This window comes from Oncorhynchus keta, chromosome 4 (genome assembly GCF_023373465.1).
Source record: "Oncorhynchus keta strain PuntledgeMale-10-30-2019 chromosome 4, Oket_V2, whole genome shotgun sequence".
Classification (NCBI taxonomy): domain Eukaryota; kingdom Metazoa; phylum Chordata; class Actinopteri; order Salmoniformes; family Salmonidae; genus Oncorhynchus; species Oncorhynchus keta.
Genome location: NC_068424.1, coordinates 55,289,275 through 55,306,800, shown reverse-complemented (window position 1 = coordinate 55,306,800; position 17,526 = coordinate 55,289,275). Strand labels below are relative to the sequence as shown.

At 41.8% G+C, this 17,526-nt stretch overlaps 1 protein-coding gene across 2 annotated transcripts in view; it reads right to left on the bottom strand.

The window, feature by feature from the left end:
- Nucleotides 1–17,526, bottom strand: part of LOC118378757 (complexin-1-like) — a 58,565-nt gene that overhangs the window by 10,771 nt on the left and 30,268 nt on the right. For both annotated transcript variants that reach the window (XM_035765752.2, XM_035765745.2), the window contains exon 3: nucleotides 10,433–10,611. In XM_035765752.2, the coding sequence (XP_035621645.1) occupies nucleotides 10,433–10,611 (179 nt within the window). The remainder of the gene's footprint in view (nucleotides 1–10,432; nucleotides 10,612–17,526) is intronic.

Genomic DNA, 17,526 nt, shown 5'->3' with positions numbered 1-17,526 from the left:
TTTATTTAATCCATTTTAGAATAAGGCTGTAATGTAACAATCTTTTCTCTGTGTTTGTTATGGTCTACGAGCCGGTTTGTAACAATGGGCAAGACTAAAGATTTAAGTGCTTTTGAATTGGGTAGGTACTGGACGCACTGGTTTGTGTCAAGAACTGCAATACTGCTGGGTTATTCATGAGCAATAGTTTCCCGTGTGTATCAATAATGGTCCACCACCCAAAGGACATCCAACCAACTTGACACAACTGTGTGAAGCATTGGAGTCAACATGGACCAGCATTCCTGTGGAACGCTTTTGACACCTTTGAGTCCATGCCACGACAAATCGAGGATGTTCTGAGGGCAAAAGTGGGGGTGCAACTCAATATTAGGAAGGTGTCCTTCATGTTTTGCACATTCAGTGTATATTTTCACACTATGAGGTTGTAATAATACTGTGAAATTGTTAAAATGATAATGCCTGAAATTGATGCCTGTTTTTGGTGGGATGGAGTTTTGGCCTGCCTGGTGATAGTATTTTAACTACTCTGGAGGTATGAAACAAACAGACAATCATATCAGTCCAAAATATCAAATTCCCAGTTTATGATTCAAAACCAACTTTATAAGAGGTTTAAATATAGGTTATATATGTACATTAAGGCATTGTTGGCAGAATAGATGGATGCAGTTAAATGCATGATTACTATAATACATTTCTTGGTAGTCCAAGAAATATTGCTATCAGGTTGTAAATCGCCGCTGGCCTGGTACATTGCTTGCTGCCTCCACCCATTTGGCATGCACTGTTCAGTTTTATTGACTCAATTTTTTTTAACAAAAACGGACGACTAAGGCTGGAAATGTCAATACAATCAAACTAGCAAGGGCAATGAACACAAGTCTGTCATAACGTGGCTAATAAGCTAATGCACATGTGTCAAACAAGGCCAGTGGGCTGTATAGGACACACAAACGAGTATAAATGAGTCAACGGTTGAGTCATCTACTTTATTAAATTACAGCCTGGTGCGCTGGCATTGGTGAATTCAACTTCAATTGCACTGCTTCCATGTGTCCCGTTTACAGAGCGCAGCGGAGGGAAAGTGTACAGACACATCACAGTCCTAGCTCGGCTAGAGATGCAAGTTTAAAAATAAAAAATAATTTTTTTAACAACAAATCAATACATAAAGCACATGAGGAAACACAAGCATACATAGATTACAAACAATGGACAATCGAGCTAGGGGGTACAATATCACATTACAATTACACAAGGACCTTAAGGGACATGCATATACTTACAATTCTAACAGCTTTTTTGTTAGTAGAGCATTTAACCGTCTTAAAATACAGTTCAATTTCTTTTTGTAGGATACGAAAATGTGGTTTTCTGTTTGTAAATGTACATTTGTGTATATGAAATTTGGCCAAAAGAATAATGAAATGAATTACATAAAAAATGATTCCGCTTATTTCTATTGTATGTAAAGAATCCAAACAGTACATCTCTCCACAATAGTGTAAAATCTTCATAAATGTGTTCAATTATAAACCTACTGATGTCTTGCCTCAGTTTTCGTACATGCATACAATGCCAAAAAAGATGCACAACTGTTTCTGGGTGGTCATTACAAAAGGAGCAATTTGAGTTGATGTTTTCCTTAAACTTCTTCATATAGTGGTTGGCAGGATAATATTTATGAATAATTTTAAAGGAAACTTCCTTAATTTTGTTAACAAGTAGGTATGTTTGTGGCAACATCCAAACTTTTTTTCCAACAGATATTATCAATAAATCCATTCCAATAAGGCATGACATAAGGTACAGGATACAACATCCTGCTGAAACAAGGATCGTATCGCTCTGTTGTTGAATGGACCAAAAGAGAAACAAATCTTTCCTACTGATGAGTCAACAGGGTCAACAGAAGGTAGGCTCTGAGGGTCAGGTCTTGACATGTTCCTGAATAACATAGCAACACCTGAGGGAATGGCATCTAAAACAATTGCAAAATCTTTAGGTGTTACAGGGACCTTGTAAAGTGATAAGAATTCTTTATAACTGAGTAAAAGACCCTCTGCATTTACCAGTTGGCTCACCAATAGGATATTATTTCTGAACCAATATTCTAAAAACAGAGAGGTATTTTTATACAATATATCCCGATTATTCCATATATAATATCTGTGTGGAGAAAAATTGTGTTTATAAATTAAGGACCATGACAAGAAAACCTGCCGATGAAAAGCAGAAAGTTTCACTGGAACTTTGTAAATATTATAATTGCAAAACAACATGAAGTTAAGGCCACCAAAAGTAGAGAAGACATGATGAGGAATACATTTCCAGATAGAAGTGGGTCTTCTTAGGAATTGTTTTATCCAATTGATCTTGAAAGTATTATTTAAAGTAGTAAAATCCAGAAAATTCAGTCCACCATTCTCATAAGTGTTCATTACAACAGTTTTCCTAATGTAATGGGTACGGTTTCTCCAAAGAAAGTTGAAAAGCATCTGGTCTATCTCCTTGCTTATTTTACGGTCAAGATATAAAGATAGAGCACCATATGTTAGTCTAGAGATACCTTCAGCCTTGGTTATTAGGACTCTACCTTTTAAAGGTAGATTAGGATTTGTGTTACTACATATGACATATCCCCTCCTCTCTTCTCCAGACCATTTCCGGAGACCTTCTCCCTTACCTCACCTCGCTCATCAACTCATCCCTGACCGCTGGCTACGTCCCTTCCGTCTTCAAGAGAGCGAGAGTTGCACCCTTCTGAAAAAACCTACACTCGATCCCTCCGATGTCAACAACTACAGACCAGTATCCCAGTATCCCTTCTTTCTTTTATTATTCTTTTATTATTATTATATTATTATTATTATTATTATTATTATTATTATATTATTTATTTTCTCTCCAAAACTCTTGAACGTGCCGTCCTTGGCCAGCTCTCCCGCTATCTCGCTCAGAATGACCTTCTTGATCCAAATCAGTCAGGTTTCAAGACTAGTCATTCAACTGAGACTGCTCTTCTCTGTATCACGGAGGCGCTCCGCACCGCTAAAGCTAACTCTCTCTCCTCTGCTCTCATCCTTCTAGACCTATCGGCTGCCTTCGATACTGTGAACCATTAGATCCTCCTCTCCACCCTCTCCGAGTTGGGCATCTCCGGCGCGGCCCACGCTTGGATTGCGTCCTACCTGGCAGGTCGCTCCTACCAGGTGGCGTGGTGAGAATCTGTCTCCTCACCACGCGCTCTCACCACTGGTGTCCCCCAGGGCTCTGTTCTAGGCCCTCTCCTATTCTCGCTATACACCAAGTCACTTGGCTCTGTCATAACCTCACATGGTCTCTCCTATCATTGCTATGCAGACGACACACAATTAATCTTCTCCTTTCCCCTTCTGATGACCAGGTGGCGAATCGCATCTCTGCATGTCTGGCAGACATATCAGTGTGGATGACGGATCACCACCTCAAGCTGAACCTCGGCAAGACGGAGCTGCTCTTCCTCCCGGGAAGGACTGCCCGTTCCATGATCTCGCCATCACGGTTGACAACTCCATTGTGTCCTCCTCCCAGAGCGCTAAGAACCTTGGCGTGATCCTGGACAACACCCTGTCGTTCTCAACTAACATCAAGGCGGTGGCCCGTTCCTGTAGGTTCATGCTCTACAACATCCGCAGAGTACGACCCTGCCTCACACAGGAAGCGGCGCAGGTCCTAATCCAGGCACTTGTCATCTCCCGTCTGGATTACTGCAACTCGCTGTTGGCTGGGCTCCCTGCCTGTGCCATTAAACCCCTACAACTCATCCAGAACGCCGCAGCCCGTCTGGTGTTCAACCTTCCCAAGTTCTCTCACGTCACCCCGCTCCTCCGCTCTCTCCACTGGCTTCCAGTTGAAGCTCGCATCCGCTACAAGACCATGGTGCTTGCCTACGGAGCTGTGAGGGGAACGGCACCTCAGTACCTCCAGGCTCTGATCAGGCCCTACACCCAAACAAGGGCACTGCGTTCATCCACCTCTGGCCTGCTCGCCTCCCTACCACTGAGGAAGTACAGTTCCCGCTCAGCCCAGTCAAAACTGTTCGCTGCTCTGGCCCCCCAATGGTGGAACAAACTCCCTCACAACGCCAGGACAGTAGAGTCAATCACCACCTTCCGGAGACACCTGAAACCCCACCTCTTTAAGGAATACCTAGGATAGGATAAAGTAATCCTTCTCACCCCCCCACCTCCCCCCCCGCCCCTTAAAAGATTTAGATGCACTATTGTAAAGTGGCTGTTCCACTGGATGTCATAAGGTGAATGCACCAATTTGTAAGTCGCTCTGGATAAGAGCGTCTGCTAAATGACTTAAATGTAAATGTAAATGTAAAGATAAGTCCCTCTGTAGCCATTGATTTAGTTTCTTCTGGGTTTTTTTAATAAGAGGGTTAAAATTTAGTAAGCCTCTAGACTTCTGATCCTTTGTAATGGTTATGCCTAAATATGTAAGTTCTTCTTTTACTGGAATACCATAATATGAAGGTGTCACACAATCTTTGACAGCCATGAGTTCACATTTCTTAATGTTAAGATATAGACGCTTTGGAAAAGGATTGTATCACATTGATCGATATGGGAATTTGGTTAGCGTCTTTCAGAAAAAGTGTAGTATCGTCAGCCAGCTGGCTTATAATAATTTCTTTACCAGCTATGGAAATACCTTGTACAGGACTATTATTTAAAGAATTTGCAAGAAGTTGGGTGATTAATAAAAACAGGTACGGAGAGATAGGACAACCTTGCCTAATTCCTCTCTTTAACTCAAATCTAGGTGAGGTGCCATATTTCAATTTGATAGAGCTGTTACCATTTGCATAGAGAGTCTTAATAGCCTTACAGAAAAAATCCCCAAAGCCAAGTCTCTCAAGGGAGTGGAAGAGAAACTGATGCTCTACTGTGTCAAATGCTTTATAAAAATCTAAAAATAATATGAAGCTATCCTCAGTTATTAGGTCTGAGTAGTCAAGTACGTCTAATACTAGTCTGACATTGTTAGAAATATGTCTGTTCCTCATGAAGCCAGACTGTGTTTCATCAATGATTGCATCCAGAACTTCTTTAATTATTTTTGCAAGTAGTGAGGCTAATATCTTATAGTCATTATTAAGAAGACAAATTGGACGCCAGTTATCGATGAGCAGCACTTCTTTTTTAGGCTTAGGTATCAGTGTTATTAATCCCTGACTCATTGTAGGAGGGAGAACATTGTTTTTAATACTCTCTAAAAAGACTTCGAATAGGAAGGGAGCTACTTGTTCAGAAAATAATTTGTAAAATTCTGATGTAATTCCATCAACACCTGGTGATTTATTGTTCTTTAGATGTTTGATAGACTCTATAATCTCTTCAACTTTGATGGGTTCATCACACTGTTTAGATTCTATATCACTGATAGAGTGAACATTATTCAGTGAGTTAAAAAACATATCTGTGGATTCCTGACAGTACGTAGAGCTATACAATTTTCTGTAAAAATTGCTGCAGTATTTAGCGATTCATTTTTGGTCATCTGTAATAACACCATCAATGTTTAACTTATGGATAGTGTTATTTTTAGAGTGAAATTCCTCAGGTCTAAAGAAATAGGATGAATTCTGTTCTCCCTCCTCAATCCATTTTTTCCTAGATCTAATAAAGGCTCCTTCTGCTTTTAATTTATATATATTATCCAGTTTATTTTGTAACTCAATTAGTTCCATCTTCTCCTCCCCAAGAGGTCAGCTGGGGACCTCTGAGCAAGGGAAGTTATCTTAATGATCACCTTTTCCTCCTCAGCTCTTCTGGTCTTAGCAAGATTACTACCATATTTTCTAAGATATTTGGACACCTCAAATTTAAAGAGCTCCCAGTTCTTGCAATAAGATTTTTCTTCTCAAGCCCTTTCCCAAAAGTGTGAGAGCAGATCTTTAACCTCAAATGTAACTATATCATTATTTAATAATGAGCTATTTAGCTTCCAGTAGGATGCTCTACCAAGGTTTGTATCAGGGGTAAATATTTTGATATCAATGTAAATAGCCTTATGGTCTGTGAGGGAGTAGTACAAATATTTGTAGTAACACACTCACTATCAATACATTTAGATATAAGCCAAAAATCTATTCTGGATTGTCTGGAGCCTGTTTTGTTACTCCAAGTGAATGATCTTTCGGGCGGAAACCTCTCTCTCCGTATATCAGTAAGATCAAACGTTTCCATAAAAAGTATTAAACCCAAATTCTGATTGGTTGGCCTACCTGGGGGCCATCTATCAGTTGAATTATCTATTGTAATGTTAAAGTCCCCTCCTATCAATAATAACGAATTGGGAAATTTAGATAACCAATGAAGTATATGTTTCTCTATAGATTCAAGCAACTCATCATTCTCATGTTTGGTGTTGTACCCGTAGAAGTTTACAGTAATGAGTGTAATGTCATTGTAACTGATCACAAGACAAATAAAGTGACCAAAGGGGTCACATTCCGAGTGTAGAATATTACCACCAAAGGTATTTTTCATTGTAGTGACACCAGCAGAGCGTTCAGATCCATGGGAAAGCCAAATATCGTTGCCCCACTGTGACCTCCAGAAGTTGGCATCAGCAGAAATTGAGTGAGACTCTTGAAAAAAGCAAAAATCTGTTCGAAATTGTTTAGCAAATAAAAATAAGGCCTTGCGCTTCACACTGTTTCGTAACCCCCTAGCATTAAGAGATAATATAGACAAAGAAAAAAACAACAAAGATTATATAAAAGTATAAACTGTAGTAGGATGAGTCAAAGACGTAGGAGCAGTGAACGTAAACGATAAGGAACCGATATCTGCACCATTTAAGTCAATTTAAAGTGAAAGTAGCTTATTCCATAACCTTTGAAATGCAACTCAACTGGAAATTATGTTCAAGACCAAACCAAGGGTTCTTGTAGTAAGAGAGACTAAAAACCCTCTTTAGTGTAATCAGGAACTATTCTGAGAAATCATACAAATAATAATTTAAATAAAAGGGTACCTACTATTTTAAGTACATATGAAAACTGATCATAAAATAATTGAATAACAAAATGTTTTACATATAAACGTTCCTAAGACCTTTTTTGGAAATAAGTATTAATAACTAAATAGAACAATAACCGTGTAAAGTCAGAGCAGACCTGTATGCCATTTAAAACAGTATCTTAGTTACTGTATACATAAAACATAAATTCAGCTTTCAATCTTCTTCGTAAGTTTATAAACAAAATAGGACTTCTGGTCATACAAGAACAAACTAATGAATCGAAATACCCGAGTATTCCTTTAAAATAGTCACCTGATACTTGTTAGGTAAACAACATAAGGAAAATGAGAATACCATGGCTGAAACCATCAACCTGTTCCTTCTGGTGAGATTTTAGGGAGGAATATGGATTTCTGAACCGTTGATGAAACCTCGTCCTCCGACGAAGTAAGCAGCCTTCCCCTCACTTCGTGCTATCTTGATCGTTGGCCACAACTTGTTCCTTCTTTCTATGTCTTCCGGGCTGAGATGCTCGGCGAAACGCATACCATGGCTCTGAAGGAAGGCGTTCTTCCTAGCAGCTTTCCAGACAGCATCCCTGTAGAATCTGGTAGTGAATAGGATGATGATACCCCTGGGTCTTGAATCGCTTTGCTGTTGCTTCTTGCCGAGGCGATGTACAACGTCGATGGTATCACCAACTTTGTTCTTCTCTGCAGGCAAAACTTCTTGGCAGATACGGATAGCCTCTCCTCGCACATCTTCATTCTCCACCTCTGGCAAGCCGTAGAGTCTCAGGTTCCATTTTCTTGTGTATTGTTCCAGATCAGTGAGACGTCTATGGTAGACATTGTTATTCTTTTCCACCCTTTCCACATTTTTTTCAACTTTTGTCACTCTCGTTTTCACATCATTAATTTCACCACATGCAAACTCCACAGTCTTTTTCAAGCCTTCGATAACCATGGTGTTCGCGGCTACCATTTTCTCAATGGCGTCACACCTGGAGTTGATGAGTAAGGAGAGGGTAGCCACGATGTCAGAGTTCATGTTGGGTTTTTTGGAGGGTGGAGGTTTGCACGGAGTAACCGGTAAAGAGGGGAATTCGTCATCTTCAGCATTCGAAAGCATGATATTATCCATAGGCCAAGTGTAGTTATGGCAGTTGTCTATAAGCACGTTTCTCTCTTGTTGATTAGCAATAGAACGGCTAACTTTTTCCTTTCTTTTTTTGTCACGACTTTGCATGGACATGCTGAAATAAATTATCCAATTATCATTCCAGTCACAGGAAAGGTCTTATATCTTGAACAAATAAAAATAATAATGACTAAACTTTTTAAAAAAAACAATTTTCACAATCTTTCTGAAGTTTGGTACGGAGCTCGGTAAAAAAGCGTCTGTTCAAGCAGCCATCTTGGCCAATCCCATGTTCTTTATCCGCTAGAGATGCAAGTGTCATGGTTAGCTAGCATGAAATGTGAATCGCTTTACTACTGTAGCTAGCTTGCTATACTGAACTTGAACGATATCCAGTTAGCATATCTCTTAGTTGTCAATCAAATGTATTTGACATCGATCAAATGGGCAGGCAAGTTCCCATTCAGTTGTCAAAAGGTGGGTTGAGACAAGCATGCCTTGGCAGGAAAGCTGCAGAAGGACGAGCAGTCTACTATTCCCCATTGTTTATCTGTGCAATGTTGACGGTCAACTAGATAAAAAAAAAATTTAAAAAAAGGTTTGAGGGTTTAAATAATGTTCCCTCGTTCGATTTTAGCCAATCTTGCTCTGGCTAGCATTATTTGTTGATCTTGTTGTTATTGTTGATGTGCATACGCAAACGAGGGACAGAGAGCCTACCTTTTTCTTGGTTGTTTGATGAATAGGACTCCCGTGGTGTTTACGTATTTGCAGAAATCCATTCAGGTGTATTTTGTGGCCTTTGGCGAATGCGTTCTCATGATCTAAACTCACCCTGTTGCTACTGCCTGTAAACACAGTCCAGTTCAAAGTGAGTTATGGGGCGGCAGGTAAACTAGTGGTTAGAGCTTTGGCCTAGGAACCGAAAGGTTGTAAGATCGAATCCCCAACAAGGTAAAAATATGTCGTTCTGCCCCCGAACAAGGCATTTAACCCACTGTTCCTAGGCCGTCATTGAAAATAAGAATTTGTTCTTAACTGACTTGCCTGGTTAAATAAATGGCCAGTGTACCAAATGGATTATTTGCTTATAGGTCTACTGTAGTTCTGATTGGCTATGGTGCACAGGTCCATGTAGACTCCATGACAAGACCGATGGTTTTATTAACTGTCTTAGCGCATGGCTGCTTTCCCACTCTATATTGCTAGAGAATTTTAACATTACATTTTGAAATACATGAAAATGACCATGAGTGCTTGCTTGTCATATTCTTCCTGGGGGTCTATATGAACAGATTTGTATGAATAAGATTTCATATTGCTAAAATGCTGTCAGTTCCACTTTAATAATGCGTTCATCCACCTCTGGCCTGCTCGCCTCCCTACCACTGAGGAAGTACAGTTCCCGCTCAGCCCAGTCAAAACTGTTCGCTGCTCTGGCTCCCCAATGGTGGAACACACTCCCTCACGACGCCAGGACAGCGGAGTCAATCACCACCTTCCGGAGACACCTGAAACCCCACCTCTTTAAGGAATACCTAGGATAGGATAAAGTAATCCTTCTCACCCCCCTTAAAAGATTTAGATGCACTATTGTAAAGTGGCTGTTCCACTGGATGTCATAAGGTGAATGCACCAATTTGTAAGTCGCTCTGGATAAGAGCGTCTGCTAAATGACTTAAATGTAAATGTAAATGTAATAGACCAATAAGAAAGAGTTCCAAACCTCTGCCAATAACAGCTAGTTTTCAGTTTTCGCCTCCCCACTCAGACCACTCCCAGACAGTCCTAGATAAAATCTTGCTTGAGAAATTAGTCTTTGCTAAGAAGACATTTAGTCAGTCTCCACAGTCTTCGGTTTCCAAGACTTGCTGAAGCTGCACTTTATCATTTCTGTCTCTCTCCAAAGCAAGGGCTCTCATGACTCACTCAAGCTCCCGGCTAATTCTCCAACTCTAAAGCATGTTTCTCTGAGGTTATATCAAGTCACTCTTTTCTTGCCAGGCTCAAAAGACACCGCTACTGAACCAAGCCACCAGATTTTCAACATTGGATGACATGGAAATAATTATCAAATAGGAATTTAACAAGCATTGTTTGTTTATGCACAGACAGACAGACACATAAACACACACACACACACACACACACACACAGCGATAATGTATGCATGAGTTTTGCTTCGGGAGGCAATCACATGTGAGTATGAAACTTGCAATGGGATTGAATATATTTAAATAAGATTAATTTAACAGGATTACATTTTTACCTTATCCCTGATGCCCTGTCGGACGTTTTCTCTCTCCGATTCCATTTTTGCATATTTTGCCTTCCTCTCCTCCTCCTGTTGCCGAAGTGCCTCTTGTCGTTCCTCCTCCTTTTTCTCCGCATCAGGATCCTTCTCAGCCTCTTCCCCACCCAGCATTTTCCCCATGTCTTTGGTAGCTCCTTTAGAGGTGAACGAAAGGGGGGGAAGACATGTCAGTCATGGGTCTGTTATGAGGGAACCCACAGTACAGTATTGAACAACAAAGGGAACAGCAACTCCGAATGTGAACCCATTTAAAGACCCTCTAAATTATTTTCTTTTGATGGGCTTTGCGTTGGACTCTTCGGCCATGGCTATCTCTGTCAGAGGTTGAGCCACACACAAATGTTCCAACTGGACAGTGGGTCAAGACTTGAGAACAAAGGTCTTTTTTTATGGCTTGGAGTTCTGTGGCAGGATTTGAAGATAGCTGATAATAAGCAGATAAAATGACATCCTCTCATTGATCTCTACCCCTGGCCGGGCTTGTTAGATATGCTAGAAGAAAAGAGCACAGAGAAGTCTTATTCAATGACATCTGGATTTCATTACGGAATATACCGGAGCCCTGGAGTGCGTCACTGGATCACTTCTATTCCGAAGTGAAAAGAGGCTGGACAGACTTGCCAAAAGCCCAGTGAATAGGCATTAACTCAGAGACCAATTGCTCATGCATACTCTGCATTGACCAAGCAGATGGACATTTACATACTGTATGTCGAAATGTTGGACTATTGGGAAGGAAAAGAGAACATGAACACAAAAACGCAGGCAGTTATTATAAATGGAGAAGAGGGGAGTTGATGAACATCCAAAGTGTTCCCCTCGTCATAATTAAGCGGTTTGCTTAACCTGCAAAACTGACACTATGCCAGCTACTCTGAGCATTATGACAAATCACACTAGGACAATCAGAAATCTTACACTGTAAAATGAAACAAATCCACTTTGCTGCCTTTTTGATGTCACTGATAAGGATGCTTGTGTATTTTCCTAAAATCAAGACCACACATTTCAGCAAAATACACTCACGAATAATAGATTAAAGAATGTCTACATAACTTTAAAAGATGTAAAAGCCGAATACTACATTTTGAGTTAGAGTCAGATTGCAGAGGGCTGCTCCAATGTGTATTCTCCTCACATCGAGGTCAGACACGGAGCGTGTCGAGGCAGGAGACATTGTGTATTCAGTACGGAAACTTCACATACTCTCCTCCAACAGCTGGACCCATGCCTGTGCTCTCGCTCTCTCTCCCTCACGGCCGCCCATGGATACCCAGACACCCTCACACACCACACCGCTCATGCCCCAACTCGCTGGAAATGTATTTTAATGAGAACTGGGCCTCCCTGATGACAGAGGAAGATGCAGTGGAGATGTCTCCACCACACCCCATCCTTCACGAACCTTTCCCGGTCCAAAAGGCTTACTCTTTCAGCATTAGTCCCGCTGTCTTGATCCAATCTGTGCAAAGTTCCGACAAGCCAGGCTGCACCCAGCTCTCCAGAGGAGGAAGAGAACACACGGCCATCTGGTTTCAACCCGAAATGTATGAGATTGCCTGCCATGACCTTCGGGTTCGCTGGCTACTCTCCACCATGCATTCTGATGCTGGCAAGCAGGAGTTAGGCAAGACTATGCACCTCGTCCTGAGAAGAGAAAGTTAATTCATAAACACACTGTCGAATTTGGTGTTTCATTAGCGAGTTAGCATAGCAAACAAACGACTAGGACTAGGTTTTGTCGACATCTCACAAAGGGTCATTTGAGGTCTCCTCGTTGCTTTACACATCAGTCTTAACAGTTTCATTCTACAGTGGATGTCATATAACGTGCCATTGAGCACCAATTTTGATGATACGTTACACGTAGGGGTGAAATAGTGGTGAATTAAATTAAATGGAGTTTCTCTCCTTAGCATTGGAGACCACATAGATTTGTAATGAAAAATGATCTGTTCAAAACTGCACAATCCCCCCCACCTATAATATTGTAACCCTTAGATGCTTCCATTTCCAATTGTGGTCCACTGTATTCATTGTATAATGAGTGGGGTGTGATGTTACATGTATCTTTAAATGTAAGCCATTTGGAAGCAAGCTGAATACAAAGCTAAATCTGAATGAGGCCATAAAACGATTGGCCTTTCTACAAAAACCCTTATAATGTAATACATTCACGGCTGAAGAAAACAGTTACTTTTAGAGAACTGATGAAAGGCAAGGCTGTGATGAGCTGTATTGAAGAGCAGACTCGTTGCAGTGACTTCTACGAAAATCATTCGACAAAGGACAAAAAAACATTGAGGCATCGTGGGGAACAAATATTTCACTCTAACAAATATTTTCGCTCAAGGTCAGGATAAAGAATATCCCGTCTCAACAATGTATTGATCTTCTTTACAAGGTAAGAGCCACTGTCACTGATCTCCCTCCAGCGTGTGTGGAGCCACAGACGTTTGAGTGAACACTCTCCGCGGTTGCCAGACGCCTGGGAAGATGTTTCCAACTTGCACATACATTTGTTTTGATATTCTTCATGTACTGTAATGAAAATAACTCTATAAATCTACTATTATTATTATTTTTATTATTATCATCATCTGAAAAATAGAAATCATGCACAGAGTCTTGCTACTTCCAACATGTGGTTCATTGTTACATAGTGACAGACAACTCGATCACACAGTCAAGTTAAATCCTAAATACATTATTTGGTCATGGTTTTACCATCTCTGTGTGTGCAATGTTGTAATTAGAATTGATTTCACACAATATGGCCCTTTCCTGGCCCTTGGCTGTTAATAAGTCAGAAAACCTACATGGAAACCCTGGCTTCCGACAAAACAACTTTCATAGGTATACTGTATATTCTCAGCCTTGCTTGTCTTTATTACTGTTGACCATGTCATCTGAACGTTATCGGCTTTTAATTAATACCATTTTCTCTTAGCAACGCTGTTCTGTTCCTCTTCTCCCCTCACACCGTACGCTTAATCTCAGCTCCCCAGGCCAATTAGCTCATCTGATTGTGACAAAGTTGCAGCGGAACAGCATGAGACAGCCACCATCCCTTTAGTCATAGTGGTGCCACTCCCTACCAGCTGTGTAGCCTAAGTGCTAATGGAAATGGTCTGGTTGCTGAGGCCTTTCAGCTGCATTTACTGAGAGGAGTCTGTGTTGCGGCTAGCTAACAGGCGCTAACGGGCGCCAACTCAACAGAGCTTAAAAGGGTCTCCTCAGTTCAGTCCAGAGGGCCAATTTTTAATGGTGAAAGGAGTGAGTGTGCATCGTGCACAAAGAGTTGAAATTGAAAGGGATCAGGAGAATTTGAAGTTGTGGATGAGCAAGGTCACGTGTTGGCCTAAAATGTGCCGTGTTACGTAAAGGCATGCAGTGGACTTGGTGGAGAGTGTGAGAGTGATTGGAAGAGTGGATGAAATGGCACACTTGACAGGGTGTGTGAGTGTGTGTGTGTGTGCGTGTGCGTGTGAGTACACAGTAGCTGTCTTTTGCTTGTGTGTGTGTGGCAGAGGAGGCTGTTGAGGGGAGGACGGCTCAAAAATAATGACCGGAATGGAGCAAATGGAATGGAATAAACACATGGAAACACATGTTTGATGTATATGATACAATTCAACCAATTCCGCTCCAGCCATTACCACGAGCTCGTCCTCCCCAATTAAGGTACCCCCAACCTCCTGTTGTGTGTGGGTGTTTGGAGGTGGCTCCGTGTGGGTGTTACTGGCAGAGAACAAAATGTACCACTCTTGTCAGAATGTGACTATGTATGTGTTTGTGAGTGGGTTGTGTGGGATTCTCCGTTCCTGCCAATGGCACTCCTGTCCATGTACAGTGCATTCAGAAAGTATTCAGACCCCTTGACTTTTCCCACATTTTGTCACATTACAGCCTTATTCTAAAATGGATTAAACCATTTTTCCCATCATCAATCTACACACAATACCCCATAATGACAAAGAGAAAACAGGTTTAAGAAATTTTTGCACATTTATAAAAAATAAAATATATGGAAATATTACATTTACAAAAGTATTCAGACCCTTTACTCAGTACTTTGTTGAAGCACCTTTGGCAGCGATTACAGCATCGAGTCTTCTTGGGTGTGACGCTACAAGCTTGGCTCACCTGTATTTGGGGAGTTTCTCACATTCTTCTGTGCAGATCCTCTCAAGCTCTGTCAGGTTGAATAGGGAGCACTGCTGCACAGGTGTTTTCAGATTGGGTTCAAGTCCAGGCTCTGGCTGGGCAACTCAAGGACATTCATAGACTTGTCCCGAAGCCACTCCTGGGTTGTCTTGGCTGTGTGCTTCGGGTCGTTGTCCTGTTGGAAGGTGAACCTTCGCCCCATGTCTGAGGACCTGAGCGCTCTGGAGCAGGTTTTCATCAAGGATCCATCTGTACTTTACCCCATCCATCCTTTGCCTCGATCCTGACTAGTCTCCCAGTCCCTGCCGCTGAAAAACATCTCCACAGCATGATCCTGCCACCCCCATGATCCACCATAGGGATGGTGCCAGGTTTCCTCCAGATGTGACACTTGGCATCCAGGCCAAAGAGTTCAATCTTGGTTTCATCAGAACAGAGAATCTTGTTTCTCATGGTCTGAGAGTCTTTAGGTGCCCTTTGGCAAAATACAAGCGGGCAGTCATGCCTTTTACTTAGGAGTGGCTTCCGTCTGGCCACTCTACCCTAAAGGCCTGATTTGTGGAGTGCTGCAGAGATGGTTGTCTTTCTGGAAAGTTCTCCCATCTCCACAGAGGAACTTTGGAGCTCTGTCAGTGTGACCATCGGGTTTTTGGGCTAATTTGGCAGGGAGGCCAGCTATAGGAAGAATCTTTGTGGTTCCAAACTTCTTCAATTTAAGAATGATGGAGGCCTCTGTGTTCTTGGTGACCGTCAATGCTGCAGAAATGTTGTGGTACCCTTCCCCAGATCTGTGCCTTGACACAATGCTGTCTCTGAGCTCTAAGGACAATTCCTTCGACCTCATGGCTTGTTTTTTTCTCTGACATGCACCTTCAACTATGGGACCTTATATAGACAGGTGTGTGCTTTTCCAAATCATGTCCAATCAATTGAATTTACCACAAGTGGACTCCAACTAAGTTGTATAAACATCTCAGGGATGATCAGTGGAAACAGGATGCGCCTGAGCTCAATTTCGAGTCTCATTGCAAACGGTCTGAATACTTATGTAAATAAGGCATTTCTGTTTAATAAATTTGCTAAATGTTCTAGAAACCTGGTTTTGCTTTGTCATTATGGGATATTGTGTGTAGAATGCTGTGGATTGTTTAAAAATACAATCCATTTTGGAATAAGGCTGTAACATAACAAAATGTGGAAAAACTCAAGGGCTCTGAATACTTTCCGATAGCACTGTATATGCACCACTAAGTGTGTATGTCTGTGTGTTCCTTTATGTCTGTGTGTTGCTTTATGTCTGTGTGTTCCTTTATGTCTGTGTGTTGCTTTATGTCTGTGTGTTCCTTTATGTCTGTGTGTTCCTTTATGTCTGTGTGTTTCTTTATGTCTGTGTGTTCCTTTATGTCTGTGTGTTGCTTTATGTCTGTGTGTTCCTTTATGTCTGTGTGTTCCTTTATGTCTGTGTGTTCCTTTATGTCTGTGTGTTCCTTTATGTCTGTGTGTTTCTTTATGTCTGTGTGTTCCTTTAAGTCTGTGTGTTCCTTTATGTCTGTGTGTGTGTGTGTGTGTGTGTGTGTATGTGTGTGTGTGTGTATGCCTGTGCGTGCGTGTGTGTGTGTGTGTGTGTGTGTGTGTGTGTGTGTGTGTGTGTGTGTGTGTGTGTGTGTGTGTGTGTGTGTGTGTGTGTGTGTGTGTGTGTGTGTGTGTGTGTGTGTGTGTGTGTGTGCGTGTGCGTGTGCGTGTGTGCCTGTGCGTGTGTGTGTGTGTGTGTGCCTGTGCGTGTGTAAGAAGGTTGCTGTCCTTTCTGAAGGACTGCGAGGGCGGTGACGGCGGCCCCTGCCGAGCCCAGACACAGGTGGCGTTTGCGGGGAGCAGCGGGACCAGCTCAAGGACTGTGTGTTCCTTCTCCTCCATCTGTCACCCTTCACATGACCCTCGATCTAGCCCGACATGAACTATATATATCTTCATTAATAATTAGTAACTTCATTTTTGTTTTGTTTTGAGATTCTTTATATACTGTAATGAAAAGAACTGTATAAATCTATTATTATTATATCTATTATTTGAACAGTAGGAATCCTGCAGAGAGTCTTGCTACTTCCAAAATGTGGTTCATTGTTACATAGTGATAGACAACACTATGACAGTAAGGATCTTCCATAGAACGTCATGCTTTGGGTGCAGCAATACTGTGCTGTTCCTTCAAGCTACCTCTCAAGAAGGGTCAGGTGGTAGGATATTGTGAAAGCAACAGTCTTTGCATAGCTCGACACATAGCAGGCACCAACTTAAAGCACACAGCAGTTTGTTCAAACAGTCAAGAAATAGCTTGGTTGGTTAAATAAATAAATAAAAAACACTGACCACAGGGAGGTAGTTTGCTTTTTCACATGGATTGCAAGAGCTAGATCAATTCTCCATTTAATCTCTACTCCCCAGCAGAATAGTTTGCCTCCCCACACACATCCACCATTTCCCACCCAGTGATGCAGCTCCCAAAACCATAACAGCGTGCAAAGGTATAATCTGGAATTATATATCTATCGGTGGTGGCTGAATGGGGGGGTGACAATATAAATGGGCCCCAAGGGCTGAGGGATTTGGCCTGCAGACAGGCCGTAATGAGACTGGGGTTTTTTATGTGTTTGTGAAGGGGGATGGGGGAGGAACAGGGCGGATGAGCCACCATATCTAAGTAAATCTCCTGTGGGAAGACGGAAAACGGAGGCCGGAGGTTCAACCTTGCTGCGTTTTATCACCCATTCTCCGTCATTATTGTTGGACTGCAGGTCACAGACTTTCAGCATGGAGATGAGCGAGCAGAACCGAACGCATGTATCACCGTGAGGCTCACACCAATCTACCTGCAGAAGACGCAG